Source organism: Chiloscyllium punctatum, chromosome 2, assembly GCF_047496795.1.
Source record: "Chiloscyllium punctatum isolate Juve2018m chromosome 2, sChiPun1.3, whole genome shotgun sequence".
Lineage (NCBI taxonomy): Eukaryota > Metazoa > Chordata > Chondrichthyes > Orectolobiformes > Hemiscylliidae > Chiloscyllium > Chiloscyllium punctatum.
The window spans coordinates 18305840-18322673 of NC_092740.1; the positions used below are offsets into that span (position 1 = coordinate 18305840).

A 16834-nucleotide genomic window follows, 5' to 3' on the forward strand; every position below is an offset into this window, starting at 1 on the left:
TCTGGAGCTAAAGATTGCAGTCTAATTTTGTCATTTAGGGCTGAGACAAAGAGAAATTCTTTTACTTAAAGACTTGTATGTCTTTGGAATTCTACATCCCAGAGGGCTGTGGATGCTCAGACATTGAGTATGTTTACGATTTAAGGTCAGTTGATTTTAGTGTAATGGATTCAAGGGATATAGATCTAGTGTAAGAGCACTGAATGGAATTGATATCTAACATCAGCCTTATTGAATGGCAGAGCAGTCTTGAATAGCCTACTTCTCCTATTTCTAAACCTTTTACTTGTAGTCAAAGCAAATGACCTTATACTTATCTACGTTCAACTCTTTTTGCCATAGTTTTCTTATGTCCATTTGCAACTTTCTGTTTCTAGCTATACTACTGACTTCCTCAAATTGTTTTCATATGTGAACTTTTCTGTTCATTTACTCTAACCATTAGTAAATATGGTGAAAAGTTGAGACCCTCAGTCTGATTCCTCTGACTAGTATTTTCCATGTGCTACCTTGATCACCACTCTGTCTCTTCAAAAGACTACCTTCAATTCTGTCCGCTTTTTTGTTTTGCTAATGAATCCCTCTGGAACCTTATTGAACACCTTCTGGAGGTCTAAAAAGATATAGGCACTTAAGACCATCTCAAATATTTCAGTTGATTAGTCAGTAACCTAGATGACTGGTGCCCATTGAACTACATCACCCCCAAGGAATTAACATCTTTACAGGAGAAAATTAAACATAGAACAATACCGCGGCCCTTGATGTTGCACCGACCTGTCAAACCAATCTGAAGCCCATCTAACTTACACTATTCCATGTACGTCCATATGTTTGTCCAATGACGACCTAAAGTTGGCGAATCTACTACTGTTGCAAGCAAAGCATTCCATACCCTTACTACTCTCTGAGTAAAGAAACTACCTCTGACATCTGTCCTATATCCATCACCCCTCAATTTAAAGCTATGTCCCCACGTGTTTGCTGTCACCATATTTGGACAAAGGCTCTCCCTGTCCACCCTATCTAACCCTCTGATTATCTTACATGTCTCTATTAAGTCACCTCTCAACCTTCTTATCTCCAATGAAAACCGCTTCAAGTCCCTCAGCCTTTCCTCGTAAGACCTTCCCTCCATACCAGGCAGCATTCTAGTAAATCTCCTCTGCACCCTTTCCAAAGTTTCCACATCCTCCTTATAATGTGATGACAAGAACTGTACACAATATTCCAAGTGCGGCCGCACCAGAGTGTTGTACAGCTGTAGCATAACCACCTGGTTCCAGAACGCGGTCCCTCTATTAATAAAAGCTAAAACACTGTATGCCTTCTTAACAACCCTGTCAACCTGGGTGGCAACTTTCAAGGATCTGTGTACCTGAACACCGAGATCTCTCTGCTCATCTACACTACCAAGAATCTTACCATTAGCCCAGTACTTTGCATTCCGGTTACTCCGACCAAAGTGAATCACCTCACACTTGTCCGCATTAAACTCCATTTTCCACCTCTCAGTCCAGCACTGCAGCTTATCTATGTCTCTGTAACCTACAACATCCTTTGTCACTATCCACAACTCCTCCAACCTTAGTGTCGTCTGCAAATTTACTAACCTACCCTTCTAAGCCCTCATCCAGGTCATTTATAAAAATGACGAACAGCAGTGGACCCAACACTGACCCTTGCCGTACACCACTTATAACTGGACTCCAGGATGAACATTTCCCATCAACCACAACCCTCTTTCAGCAAGCCAATTACTGATCCAAACTGCTATATCTCCCACAATCCTGTTCCTCCGCATGTTGTACGATAAAGTTAATTCAAGTTAAGATACTGTTGAATTATTACAGCATTATGTGATACCATTAGCAAAATGCATTGAGCATGGATAGAGTGTTCAATTTAACATAAAAGATATTCAGTTGGCCTGGAATGGATTTGACACTGGTTGCTTGAAGTAAATGTCCAATCTACTTACTCCATTGTATTGGTCTGAGAATGGGAACTAGAAAACTGTATTTTTCTGATGCTTAACAGAGGCTGGATGCTACCCCATAACTGAAAATGATAAATAAAATAATCTTTAAAAGCCACCTATAAGCTCCAATGAATCCTTTCATATGTAGTAAAATGGAAGATTTCAGTGTTGATGTAGTTTGTAATGATGTAACATGTTACTTAAGTCTTCATAAAGGGATGAATTTCTGTTATTACTATATTTGTGGGGCGGGGGATATTTTTCAGGTACCTTCAGGCCTCTTCATTCCGAGTATGGCGATTGGTGCGATTGCTGGTAGGATTGTGGGGATTGCAGTGGAGCAGCTAGCCTACTATCACCACGACTGGTTCATATTTAACCAGTGGTGTAATGTTGGAGCAGACTGTGTCACTCCGGGCCTATATGCAATGGTTGGTGCTGCAGCTTGCTTGGGTAAGTAATTTTCATTTGTAATGAAGTATTTTGTGTTTCCTGAGGATATGGTAAAGTTTAAAAAATGTATGGTATAGCTCATAAGTACACCTGAGTTTCTGTGAGATTTGAGTTAAACCAGTTTTCATTCACATGAAGAGTGAAAGCAGACCATGGTTCCATAGGATATTCTCTCAATCCAGGCAGGCACACAAGAAATGGAATGGACAGAGGTTCAGTATGCCTCTCTGCATAGGGTAGTACAGCAGTAACTAAACAGGCAGGGTTTATGAACTCAATCTTATTTTGTGCCTATTTATTTAGTTGCTTCACAGAAGATTAAGAGAAATAAAGTGGATACTAAGACAAAGATAATAATATGTGCTAAGACTGTACATGTATAAGGTTCAAAGACAAAATAAAAATTAATTTGAAGCATTAAAGGGCTAAAAGCAAACTTTAGGGAGTGTGGATAGTGTGTGAAATTTGGTATAAGATAGATTCCAAGTTGCAAATTTTCTGATGGCTGGGAGCTTGAGACAAAGGGGTATCTGGGGATTTTTGGAGCAGAGGGATGGAAATTGGAGCCAAAGCAAGTAAATGGTATTTGTATGTGTTATGGACCAAACCAGACCAGACCGCTGCCTCACACAAGGAAAAACTACCAGCAGTAGCTACTCTGAAAAAGTCACATGAGTTTTTAACAGCTTTGTGTTAATAATGGACTACCCCAAAGCTTTGTGTTTATTAGTTGGCTAATTTAATCTAAGTTTTTTTTTGTAAAAGCTCAAAGCTGTGCTGGTATTTGTTACTTGAACATCTTTAATTATGACACTTCAGCCACTTGCGTTTTCTCCCCCCGTCCAACCTAACAACTTGCAGTCTCTCCGCATGCCTGATCTTTCTACTTGTAGCCTCAGGAAACTGCTCCTCTGAGTTCCTTTATTCAAGAGGTTCTGTTTGCAGCAAGGTCCAATAGAGGAAAGTGGGGCTCCAACCTATGCAGCATCAAGGTTTGCTTTTTTAGAACATGGAGTTCTGGCTTCAGATTTGTATCTGGGTCTTGAATGGGACTATAGGTACAAAACAGTGAGGTAGTGAGAGGTATTATGAAGGTGTGTACTTTACCTTTTAAGAGAGACTGGAAGCTGGCAAGGACTGGCTGAAAGCACAGGGTGTGCTGAACAATTAAAAAATGTATCATTTGATTGTGAAGCAAATAGCTGGAGCTGCATTGCCATGGTACACACCAAATTCGAATTCGGCCAATCAATTTAATTTATGCCCAAGATACGAAAATCCAATTGAATTTGAATTTTAATGTTTTGATGACATCAAACCAATGAGACGGTCTGATGTTTTGGAGTATATAAAATCGGGTATTTTGAACAGCAGAGAACAGCAAAGAGCAGCCAAGCACTAACCGACTGTTAGCAGAATAACTCTCTGAAAGGTACCTGTCCATAAGAAATTTGTGCAGCAGAAGACTGAAAAAAAGATGACCCAGGAAAATCTACGAAGGAGAATCAACCCAGCTGGCTGGTTTGAAGCGTAGTTTTATTTGTAAATCTTAATCGGGGTTTTTATTGGACCAGTACTGAAGAGTGGAAGGTAAAAGATAGGTTTAAGAGAAATGGGTTGTGAATAGTTGTCTAATGTTCTCTTTTGGACTTAAAGGATAAAATTGTTAATTTTTTTCATTAAAGATATTTGGGATAACTCTTTGCCACTTGAAATTGAACAGATTACAGCGAGGTGGACTTTTCTGTGTTTTTGATTTAAATTAGTAGAGGGGTTTACCCTGTGTCATAAGAGGGTGAGTCATGGAGAGAGAGAGAGAGAGAGAGAGAGTCTGAAAGTCAGGAAGCAGGATAGGCAGTGAGTAGGAGGTACTTACAGAAAAAGTTATATTTATCTTAAAATTTAAATTTCAATGAGCATTGTAGGAATTTAGCAATGCAAGTATTTCAACTTACAGGTTAAATAGATATGCTACTTCAGGAATTTTTGACTCAAAAGGAGTACAGTAAGGAAACTTGTAATTTCTTTGGAAAGTCTGTAGAGTCTGCAGTTATTGTTAAAATTGCTTTATTGAAAGGAATGGTCAATGTATCAAGCAACCATAAAAGTATAAGAAACTTATCAATAGAACAAATTTATATGTTTTGTATCTTCGTGCACAAAGAATTCAAATTAAGGTATCGTGAAAACTGGCTAAAACCAATTTAAAACTAGAAAGTTGTGAAAATAGCTCAAAGACATTAATGAGCTGGGTCTTTTCACAGAGATAGCTGAAATATGGGCCAGGGTGTTGTTGGTTGGTCAGTTATGAAGGAAACTTGGAAAGCTCTGCCATCAACAACCCATGACCTGAATAGGAGGGGCTTTGCATACATATCATCTGATGATAATCATAAAGCTGTTGTACGAGACTCCTGACTTACACAATGTGAATAAAGGGCAGCTGATTTGTTTGGAACTATGCAATTGCACATTGTCATTATTGCATGAATTTGGGTGTTTGTGCTCCTGTGAGGCATACATTGTATCTACTGATTAAAGTGCAATTTACCTTTAAAGTTTTGTTTGCTTTTTAACTCATATTGAATTTACATCGATTCTGATTCATGTTAAAATAAAAGTTCAAAAGGTGAAATCTTATTGGTAGCTTCTCCTTTAGGTGAGAGTCATTTGTTAAGTTTGATTATTTGGGTTTACGGTTTTCCAGTGAGTATTGTAATACAATAGTTAGTGGAAAAAGGATGATTTCAGCCTTATAAAATTCTCCCTCTGTTCTCCATTAAAAGTGGCATGAGGAGCTTATGACTTGTGGAATGCAAAATGTGAAGAATATGATCAAACATTGGAAGGAAGGGCGGAGAGTGAGTGCAAATTATTTTTCTTTTGTAGGTGGTGTAACGCGGATGACAGTTTCCCTCGTGGTAATTGTATTTGAGCTGACTGGTGGACTAGAGTACATTGTCCCTCTCATGGCAGCTGTAATGACCAGCAAGTGGGTGGGTGATGCATTTGGAAGAGAAGGCATTTATGAATCACACATCCGCTTGAATGGGTATCCATTCCTGGATGCTAAAGAAGAGTTCACTCATACGACACTCGCTGCGGATGTGATGCGGCCTCGGAGAAATGAGACTCCTCTTTCAGTGCTGACGCAAGATGACATGACTGTTGAAGACTTAGAAATGATGATTAATGAAACGACGTACAATGGCTTTCCTGTTATTGTATCAAAAGAATCTCAAAGACTAGTTGGATTTGCACTACGAAGAGATATAACTATTGCATTAGGTATGGTTTAACTATACAGATTAATCTGGTATACCTTTAACACTGTTACAATATATACATGCATTTGCAAATTTAACAGTGGATCTGAGCACATAGTAAGGAATTGGGCACAGACTAAAGAAAATTCCTTTGATGTTGCCGTCCCTTTTAGACCTGTAGGTTCCATCCTACCATTCATAAATAAGGCCTTTTCTGCTGTCTTCTGTCTATTACTGTCCAAAAACATTGCCCATCCATGTTTCATGCTGACTCCTTTTATATCCATCATAGGGTTCTTAAAATTCAAACTGGATTTATCTTTGGCCTTTGTCCCTCCTTCTCCATGACATTTCTGCAGCAACTGAACACTTATAATCCACTCTTGCTTCAGTCTTTGATCTGTTCCTGAGTAAGACCTTTACTGTTGAGGGCTGTTGTGCACAGTGGTAGTGTCCACTGTGGAAGTGTGTAATAATATCTCTGAACAGGTTGATGGGAGAATATCTAAAACCTTTGCTGTCACCCTTGGCTGCTAAAACTTCCACCTGTCATATGGCTGTCATAGTTTAGAACATAGAACGTTACAGTGCAGTACAGGCCCTTCAGCCCTCGATGTTGCACCGCCCTGTCATACTAATCTGAAGCCCATCCCACCTACACTATTCCATGTACGTCCATATGCCTGTCCAATGATGACTTAAATGCACTTAAACTTGGCGAATCTGCTACCAATGCAGGCAAAGCATTCCATACCCTTACTACTCTCTGAGTAAAGAAACTACCTTTGACATCTGTCTTATACCTATCTCCCCTCACTTTAAAGTTGTGTCCCCCTCGTGTTTGCCATTCCCATACTTGGAAAAAGGCTCTCCCTGTCCACGCTATCTAACCCTCTGATTATCTCGATTATCTTAACCCTCTATTAAGTCACCTCTCAACCTCCTTCTCTCTAATGAGAACAGCCTCAGGGTCCTCAGCCTTTCCTCGTAAGACATTCCTTCCATACCTGGCAACATCCTAGTAAATCTCCTCTGCACCCTTTCCAAAGCTTTCACATCCTTCTTATAATGCGGTGACCAGAACTGTACACAATACTCCAAGTGTGGCTGTACCAGAGCTCTGTACAGCTGCAGCATAACCTCCTGGTTCCGGAACTCAATCCCTCTATTAATAAAGGCCAAAACACTATGCCTTCCTAACAACCCTGTCAACCTGGGTGGATCCTTTCAGGGATCTGTGTAGATGGACACCGAGATTTCTCTGCTCATGGGTACTCCCAAGAATCCTACCATTAGCCCAGTACTTTGCATTCCGATTACTCCGGCCAAAGTGAATCACATCACACTTGTCCACATTAAACTCCATTTGCCACCTCTCAGCCCAGCTCTGCACCCTAAATATGTCTCTCTGCAACCTACTACATCCTTTGTCACTATCCACAACTCCACCAACCTTAGCGTCGTCCGCAAATTTACTAACCCACCCTTCTAAGCCCTCATCCAGGTTATTTATAAAAATGACGAACAGCAGTGGACCCAACACCGACCCTTGCGGTACGCCACTAGTAACTGGACACCAAGATGAACATGTTCCATCAACTACAACCCTCTGTTTTCTTTCAGCAAGCCAATTACTGATCCAAACTGCTATATCTCCCACAATCCCATTCCTCCGCATTTTGTATAATAGCCTACTGTGGGGAATCTTATCGAACGCCTTGCTGAAATCCATATACACCACATCAACCGGTTTACTCTCATCTACCTGTTTGGTCACTTTGTCAAAAAAGTCAATAAGATTCGTTAGGCACGACCTACCCTTCACAAAACCGTGCTGACTGTCCCTGATCAGATTATTCTTTTCTAGATGGTGATAAATCCCATCTCTTAAACCTTTTCCAACACTTTACCAACAACTGAAGTGAGACTCACTGGTCTGTAATTACCAGGGTTGTCTCTACTACCCTTTTTGAACAAGGGAACCACATTTGCTATCCTCCAGTCCTCAGGCACTATTCCTGTAGATAATGATGATTTGAAGATCAATGTCAAAGGCTCGGCAGTTTCTTCCCTTGCTTCCCAGAGGATCCTAGGATAGATCCCATCCGGCCCAGGGGACTTGTCTATTTTCACACTCTGCAGTATATCTAATACCTCTTCCTTATGAACCTCAATCTCTTCTAGTCTATCTTCTATATGCAAATATCTCTATCTTCCTCTCCAACATTTTCATTTTCTATAGTGAACACTGTCGAAAAATATTTATTTCGTGCTTCCCATATCTCCTCTGACTCCACACACAACTTCCCACTATTATCCTTGATTGGCCCTAATTTAACTCTCGTCATTTAGTTTAGCCATATGCTGTCAGACCTGGCTAGATCAAGTAAAACTCTATTAGCTCCTGCAATCACCTGGTAAACTGTTCATTATTTGAAGTTCAAAGATAACGCCTGCCTTCTTTTGTCTACTGCAAGTTGCCTTCTCCCTCTTCACTAAGAACAAGTACAAGGGGCTTCTGGACTTTGGATCATCTTGATCTGAGCGAAAACAGTCAGTTGCCTCTGCCACATCACTGCCATTAGCTAACTAGCCCACTGGGCCAGCTTTTCTCCAACGTTTGTCCTGACCTTACTCCTGAACTTGCAATTTTCTCTCATTTGTTTCTCAACTTCCCACTTGCTCTCTCTGAGTCATCTTGTCACTAAGAAACACCTCCTGCTGCCTCAAGCCTATGTTTACTAAACGATACACTCCTGCTTTTTAAATTGTTGATAGATCTTATCTCTTTTACAACAGTCATTGTCTTCTTTCAAAAAAAATACTTTGGCCCCACCATCTTTAAATCTACTGCCCCTCCTCCAAAATGCTGTCCCTTCAAAAATTCTTGAGCCTATGAATAGAGGCAAAATATAGTTCAAGAAATATTTGGCATGATTCTTCGAAGAGACAATCATCTCCTTCCACTTGAGGATGGTCTGTACTGCAGGAGTGTTCAATATATAGGAAGAGAGGGAGAAAATAACTTTCTGCACTTTGCTCATAAAGCAGAGTGATCATTCTTGGGCCGTTTCCTGCCACTTCCCTTGCAGTTCATCACTTCACTTTACTTCCAGTGCAGCCAGTAGGTTCTTGATTGTTCATGCACACTGATGGAAAAGTGGCCAATACAGCTGCTGTAATCTTCTTTGGGTTGACTGTAAAGTGGGATTGAGCAGCACAATCAATGCTTGAATGATCAAAAGCCTGAGACTTTGGGGGAGTGCAGTGCAGATTGGAGAACTGGAAGTTGCACAGAAAAACTACATCTCTTGACTGCTACAGTGATCAGTCTTGTGATTTTCTTTTCCCTTATCTCACTCCGTTTAGAAAATGCTAGAAGAAAACAAGAAGGTATTGTCAGCAGTTCAAGGGTTCACTTTACACAACACGCTCCAACACTTCCAGCAGACAGTCCACGTCCACTGAAGCTGCGGAGTATCCTTGACATGAGCCCTTTCACAGTTACAGATCATACACCTATGGAGATTGTGGTGGACATCTTTCGTAAACTGGGCCTGAGGCAGTGCCTTGTGACTCACAATGGGTAAGTCTAATCATACCTTGGAGAAAATGTATTGCATGTCGTATTTTTGGTTGTGATCAGTTACATACAATGAAATTTAATTCACAACTTAAAGTTTTACATTCTTGTACGTTTTTGAAATGGATGTGTTTCTGTTGCAAAGCTGGACAGCACAAGAATCTGCTAGAAATTGAGATGAGGAAGAAGTTTCAGATTATTTCTGTATTTGAACTGAGAAATGAATAAAGAGAGCAGGAACGTGTGAAGCATTTTTAAATAATTTGATAAGAGTTACATAGTGGAAAATTTCTTTCATATTTATTCAGTGTCTGCATGAGTGCACACAGAATTTACCATCAGCCCTTCTGAAAGAAACTTCATACCCTTCTGCAACCAATTTTGTATGTGATTTTTTCCTACCTTTTGTTGTTTGGAGGGCTGTATTCTCTTTGGAATAAAATTACGTACTCCGATTTTATGTTTCACTTAACGGTATTTTTAGTCAACTGAGAATTGTTTCAGGTTTCCTTCACATCATATTTTGCTAAGGTGGATATAATGTTTATAAATAAAATAAAGTAATCATGTAATTTACATGTAATACATATAAGAAATTTAAATTTTCTCCTTACATTTAATAGCTCTGCATATTTTCACTTAAATTCTAATGTTGTCTTTTTAAGGGATAGGCAGTAGGCAAAGAGAGATCACAGATAGGACTAAGGAAAACCCCAAGGTATTTTGTAAGTATATTACGAGCAAGATGATTACCAGGGAAAGAATGGGGGCTATTAGATACCAAAGGGTCAATTTGTGCTTGGAGCTAGAAGATGTGGGTGAGTTCTTGAATGAATATTTCTCATCTATATTCAGAAAGGAGAAAGACATTGTAGGTGGAGATTTCATTTGGGATGATGTGGTTCTAGAGCATATTAAGATTAATAAGGAGGAGGTATTAGATGTTTAAGCAGGCTTAAATTCCCCAGACAGGATGAGATGTATCCCAGGCTGCAGTTGGAGGGAAGAAAAGAGATTGCTGGAGCGCTGGTGGTTACATTTAGTACTTTGCTGACCATAGATGAAGTACCAGATGACGAGGATAGTTAATGTGGTTCTTTTGTTTTGGGTAGGCCAGGTAATTGCAGACCAGTTAGTCTGACATCAGTGATAGGGAAATGATTGGACAACATTCTGAGGGACAGGATTAATCAACATTTGGGAAGACAGAAGTTGATCAGGGAGAGTAAGCATGGATTGTTGAAGGGTCAAAGTGCCTGACTAATTTAATTGAGATTTTTTTTGAAAAGGTGACTAAATATATTGATGAGAGTAGTTCAGTTAATGTGGTTTACATGGACTTCAGTAAGACCTTTGACAAGGTTCTACTTGGAAGGCTGAACTAAAAGGTAAGTCCATGGGATTCCAGACAAGTTACTGACTGGGTCCAAATCTGGCTTGCAAATAATAGGCAAAGGGTGATAATGGAGGATTGTTTTTGTGATTGGAAGACCATGCCCAGTGATTTGCCTTTAGTGGTGAGAGCATTGTGGATGGATTTAGTGGATGGAGAAGGTATAACTCATAGGTTTGCAGATAAGGTGAAATTCGGTTGTTAGTGAGGAAGATGGTCTCATGCTGTAATCTGATGTTGATCAGCTTGTAAATTGGGCAGACCAATGGCAGATGGAATTTAATTGTGATAAATGTGAACTGATGTATTCAAGGAGGTCAAATAATGGAAGGATATGCAAAATGAACGGTAGGTCATAGAGTTGCCCAGCACAGAAACAGACCCTTCAGTCCAACTCATCCATGCTGACCAGGTAACCTGAATTAACCTAGTCCCATTTTTCAGCATTTTGCCAATATCCCTCTAAACCCTTCCTATGCATATACCCATGCAGATGCCTTTTAAATGTTATTGTACCAAACTCCTCCACTTCCTCTGGCAGCTTGTCCATACATGCACCACACACTGCAATATCCGTGTAAATATTTTCTGAATCCTTTCAGTTTTCACAACAACCTTGCTATAGCAAGGAGACCAGAACTGCACGCTGTATTCCAAAAGTAGCCTAACCAATGTCCTGTACAGCCACAACATGACCTCCCAACTCCTGTACTCAATGCTGTCACCACTAAAGGCAAGCATATCAAACACCACCTCCACTGTTCTATCTGAAACAACACTTTTTCAAGGAACTAGGAACTTGCATTCTAAAGGCTCTTTGTTCCCCAAGACATTCTCATTAAGTGTATAAGTCCTGCCTTGATTTGCTTTTCCAAAATGCAGCACCTGCTAAGTAACTTCAGAAGATTATCATGCACAGGCAGGGAGATTGTTATCCGTTTCATGTGGGTACAGTGTAGTGTTCTCTTCAGTGGGTGTGTTCCTGTCAGTGAGTACTTTTCCATCTGTTGATTTCAAAGAATCAACTTTGTTGATGGGGCATTGAGTGCTGTTTTGATATATTGTGTGAATATTACCATTGTCACTAGCAGTTTGTATTTTATATTCTATACATATGGATGATAATGGAATAGTGTTGGTTAGATGGGCTTCAGATTGGTTTCACAGATCGACGCAACATCGAGGGCCGAAGGGCCTGTACTGCGCTGCAGTGTTCTATGTTCTAAACTCCTTCTGCCACTCCTCAGCCCATTGGCCCACCTGATCGAGATTCAGTTGTACTCTGAGGTAACTTCCTTCACTGTTCACTACAGCTCCAATTTTGGTGTCATCTGCAAACTTACAAACCATATTTCCTATGTTCACATCCAACTCATTTATATAATGACAAAAAGCAATGGACCCAGCACCAATCCTTGTGGCACACCACTGTGGTCACAGGGCTCCAGTCAGAAAAACAAACCTCTGCCCTCTGTCTTCTACCTTTCTGGGGAGTACTGAGAAATCAAGGGACCTTGGTGTACAAGTCCATAGGTCCCTGAGAGTGTCGGTGCAAGTAAACAAGTTGGTGAAGAAGGCAAACAGGATGCTTGCCTTTATTACCCAGGGATAGAACATAGGAGCAAGGCAGTCTTATTACATCTTTATAAAACATTGCTAAATAAAAATTAAGATAACTTGGAATGCCGTAAATCAGAAACAAAAACAAAAATTGCTGGAAAAGCTCAGCATCTGTGAAGAGAAATCAGTGTTAATGTTTTGAGTCCGGTGACCCTTCTTCAGAACTGATGGTAGCTAGGAAAATGTTGTTTTATATGCAGAAGATAGAGTCAGGGGAGTAAGGAGTAAACAATAGGTGAGGATAAAGCCCAAAGAGAAAGAAGAGCAATTGGACAGACAAAAGAGTGGATAATGGACTGGTTCAGAGGGTGAATAGCTGTTAATGGATACTGTTAAGTCTGCCATTACACACTACCTATTGTTAGCCACTGTGCAATAGGAAGGCCTGGTGTGTGGGGTAGGGTGCCAGGTCATGGGAGAGTTCAGACCCTTAAACTTTTGAATACGATTAGATAGGTTTAGACGGAGAGGAATTCCTTAAGTGTGTAAAAGACAATTTTCTGATTCAGTATGTGGATGTACCTACTAGAGAAGGTGCAAAACTTGACCTACTCTTGGGAAATAAGGCAGGGCAGGTGACTGAGGTGTCAGTGGGAGAGCACTTTGGGGCCAGCGACCATAATTCTATTCGTTTTAAAATAGTGATGGAAAAGGATAGACCAGATCTAAAAGATGAAGTTCTAAATTGGAGAAAGACCAATTTTGACAGGATTGGGCAAGAACTTTCAAAAGCTGATTGGAGGCAGATGTTCGCAGGTAAAGGGATGGCTGGAAAATAGGAAGCCTTCAGAAATGAGATAACAAGAATTCAGAGAAAGTATATTCCAGTCAGGGTGAAAGGGAAGGCTGGTATGTATAGGGAATGCTGGATGACTAAAGAAATTGAGGGTTTGGTTAAGACAAAGAAGGAAGCATATGTCAGGTATAGACAGGATAGATCGTGTGAATCCTTAGAGTATAAAGAAAGTAGGAGTATACTTAAAAGGGAAATCAGGAGGGCAAAATGGGGACATGAGAGATAGCTTTGGTCAATAGAATTAAGGAGAATCCGAAGGGGTTTTACAAATATATTAAGGGCAAAAAGGGTAACGAGGGAGAGAATAGGGCCCCTCAAAGATCAGCAAGGCGGCCTTTGTGTGGAGCCACAGAAAATGGGGGAGATACTAAATGAATATTTTGCATCAGTATTTACTGTGGAAAAGGATATGGAAGATATAGACTGTAGGGAAATGGATGGTGACATCTTGCAAAATGTCCAGATTACAGAGGAGAAAGTGCTGGATGTCTAGAAACAGTTAAAGGTGGATAAATCCCCAGGACCTGATCAGGTGTACCCGAGAACTCTGTGGGAAGCTAGAGAAGTGATTGCTGGGCCTTTTGCTGAGATATTTGTATCATCGATAGTCACAGGTGAGGTGCCGGAAGACTGGAGGTTGGCAAACGTGGTGCCACTATTTAAGAAGGGTGGTAAAGACAAGCCAGAGAACTATATAACCAGTGAGCCTGACCTCGGTGGTGGGCAAGTTGTTGGAGGGAATCCTGAGGGACAGGATGCACATGTATTTGGAAAGGCAAGGACTGATTAGGCATAGTCACCATGGCTTTGTGCATGGGCAATCATGTCAAATGAACTTGATTGAGTTTTTTGAAGAAGTAACAAACAAGATTGATGAAGGCAGAGCTGTAGATGTGATCTATATGGACTTCAGTAAGGCGTTTGATGAGGTTCTCCATGGGAGACTGATTAGCAAGGTTAGATCTGATGGAATACAGGGAGAACTAGCCATTTGGATACAGAACTGGCTCAAAGGTAGAAGACAGAGAGAGGGTGGTGGTGGAGGATTGTTTTTCAGACTGGATGCCTGTGACCAGTGGAGTGCCACAAGGATCGGTGCTGGGCCTTCTGCTTTTGGTCATTTACATAAATGATTTGGATGCGAGCATAAGAGGTACAGTTAGTAAGTTTGCAGATGATACCAAAATTGGAGGTATAGTGGACAGCAAAGAGGGTTACCTCAGATTATAACAGGATCTGGACCAAATGGGCCAATTGGCTGAGAAGTGGCAGATGGAGTTTAATTCACATAGATGCAAGGTGCTGCATTTTGGGAAAGCAAATCTTAGCAGGATTTATGCACTTAATGGTAAGGTCATAGGGAGTGTTGTTGAACAAAGAGACCTTGGAGTGCAGGTTCATAGCTCCTTGAAAGTGGAATCACAGGTAGATCTGATAGTGAAGAAGGCGTTTGGTACGCTTTCCTTTATTGGTCAGAGTATTGAGTACAGGAGTTGGGAGGTCATGTTGCGGCTGTACAGGACATTGGTTAAGCCACTATTGGAATATTGCTTGCAATTCTGGTGTCCTTCCTATTGGAAAGATGTTGTGAAACTTGAAAGGGTTCAGAAAAGATTTACAAGGATGTTGCCAAGGTTAGAGGATCTGAGCTACAGGGAGAGTCTGAACAGGCTGGGGCTGTTTTCCGTGGAGGTTGAGGGGTGAGCTTATAGAAGTTTACAAAATTATGAGGGGCATGGATAGGATAAATAGGCAAAGTCTTTTCCCTGGGGTCGGGGAGTCCAGAACTAGAGGGCATAGGTTTAGGGTGAGAGGGGAAAGATATAAAAGAAACCTAAGGGGCAACTTTTTCACGCAGAGGGTGGTGCGTGTATGGAATGAGCTGCCAGAGGAAGTGTTGGAGGCTGGTACAATTGCAATGTTTAAGAGGCATTTGGATGGGTATACGAATAGGAAGGGTTTGGAGGGATATGAGCCAGTCGCTGACAGGTGGGGTTAGATTGGGTTGGGATATCTGGTCGGCATGGACGGGTTGGACCGAAGGGTCTGTTTCCATGCTGTACATCTCTATGACTCTATGATATTGAGTCTCCAACCAGAAAATGAGGTATTGTTCTTCCAGCTTATACTAGCATCCAAGGGCCCAAACATACCTTCCAGGTGAAGCAGCATTTTACCTGAACTTCACACAATCTAGTCTACTACATTCGCTGCTCACAATGTGGTTTCCTGCACATTGAGGAAAGCAAGCATAGACTGGGTAACTGCTTTGCATAATACCTACGTTATGCCCACAAAAAAAGTTCTGAGCTTCCAGTTTCCTGCCATTTAACACACAACCCTGTTCTCTAGCCAACATCTCTGTCTCAGGCTTGCTGCAGTGTTCCAGTAAAGCTCATTGCAAGGTGGAAGAACAACATCTCATTTATATGGCTATCTTGCTTTGTATCAGTTCTCAGAATACTTTGTCCCCCACCCCCCCACCACAGGAAGAAGAAAAATAATAGTGATAAATGGATTGTCAGTGGATATTGAAAGAAGATTTTTTCTTCTAATCATGTCATGGGGGAAAAAAAATCCGTTTCTTACTGAATTAGTCAGATTTCTTTTAAATATAGCTCTTTACTAATCACCACCTCATTTGTCAGAAAGGCTGAGTTCCAAACCGTTCCAAAACTGGCCTCTCTGCCACTTGATTTTTTCAGGTTATATAGTTTGAATGCTCAGATTTCTGGAAATCTGGAATTAAAAGTTTGTCAAATGGCAACTATGCAGCCACGGTCAGCTGTTGTAAAAAGCCATCTTGTTCAGCACCATCTCTTAGGGAAGGAAATTTGCGATCCGTACCTAGTGTGGTTCACATGACTCTACCTTCATAAATGCCCTCTGAAATGGCCTGAACAAACCACTGAGTTCAAGAGCCAACAAAAGATGGGAAAGAAATGTTGTTCCAGCATGGTAGACAGCCGATATCTCATGAATGAATAAAAAAAATTAATGCAACCCTTCACATTTTATACGGATTGAGTTCTATTTGCCACTGAGCACCCCATTTGACCAACACACACATGTCCTCTTGTAGTCTGAGGCTATCCTCCTCACTATTTACAATCCTACCAATTTTTGTAGCATCTGCAAATTTACTGATCAACCCTCCTACGTTCAAGTCTGAATTGTTTATATAATCCACAAACCGCAAGGGCCCTGACACTGACCCCTGTGAGAACCCACTGAACACAGACTTCCAGTGGGAAAACACCCTTCAACCACCTCTCTGATTTCTACGTCTCGAACAATTGTTTATCCAATTTACCAAATATCCTTGGATCCCCATGGTTTCTTGGCTTTTGCTATCAGTCTCCCATGCAGGACCTTACCAAAGCCTTATGGAAGTCCAAGTTGATGTCATCAAAAGTTTTGCCCCCATCCACACACCTGGTCACCTCTTCGAAAAATCCAATCAATTTGGTCAGACATCACCTCCCCTTAACACAACCAGCCTAGCTGTTCTTGATTAGCCCCTGCCCCTCCAAATGCAGATTAATTCTGTCCTTCAGAATTGCTTCCAATAGTTTCCCCACCACTGAGGTTAGACTGACTGTCCTGTAACTGGTTTATCCCCTGTTCCCTTGAACAACTATCAACAAGTGCTTTTGTCACTTAGCTAATAATTGAAAGTTTATTACTGGAGTCAGAATTGGCCAGATTACATTTTCCCTCTGTTTCTGAATTGAGCATTCAT

General features: G+C 40.9%; 1 protein-coding gene across 5 annotated transcripts in view; it reads left to right on the forward strand.

Moving 5' to 3' along the window:
• clcn3 (chloride channel 3) overlaps positions 1-16834 on the forward strand; it is a 148057-nt gene that overhangs the window by 115598 nt on the left and 15625 nt on the right. For all 5 annotated transcript variants that reach the window (XM_072594530.1, XM_072594547.1, XM_072594537.1 and 2 more), the window contains 3 exons: positions 2248-2434; positions 5324-5722; positions 9070-9286. In XM_072594530.1, the coding sequence (XP_072450631.1) occupies positions 2248-2434; positions 5324-5722; positions 9070-9286 (803 nt within the window). The remainder of the gene's footprint in view (positions 1-2247; positions 2435-5323; positions 5723-9069; positions 9287-16834) is intronic.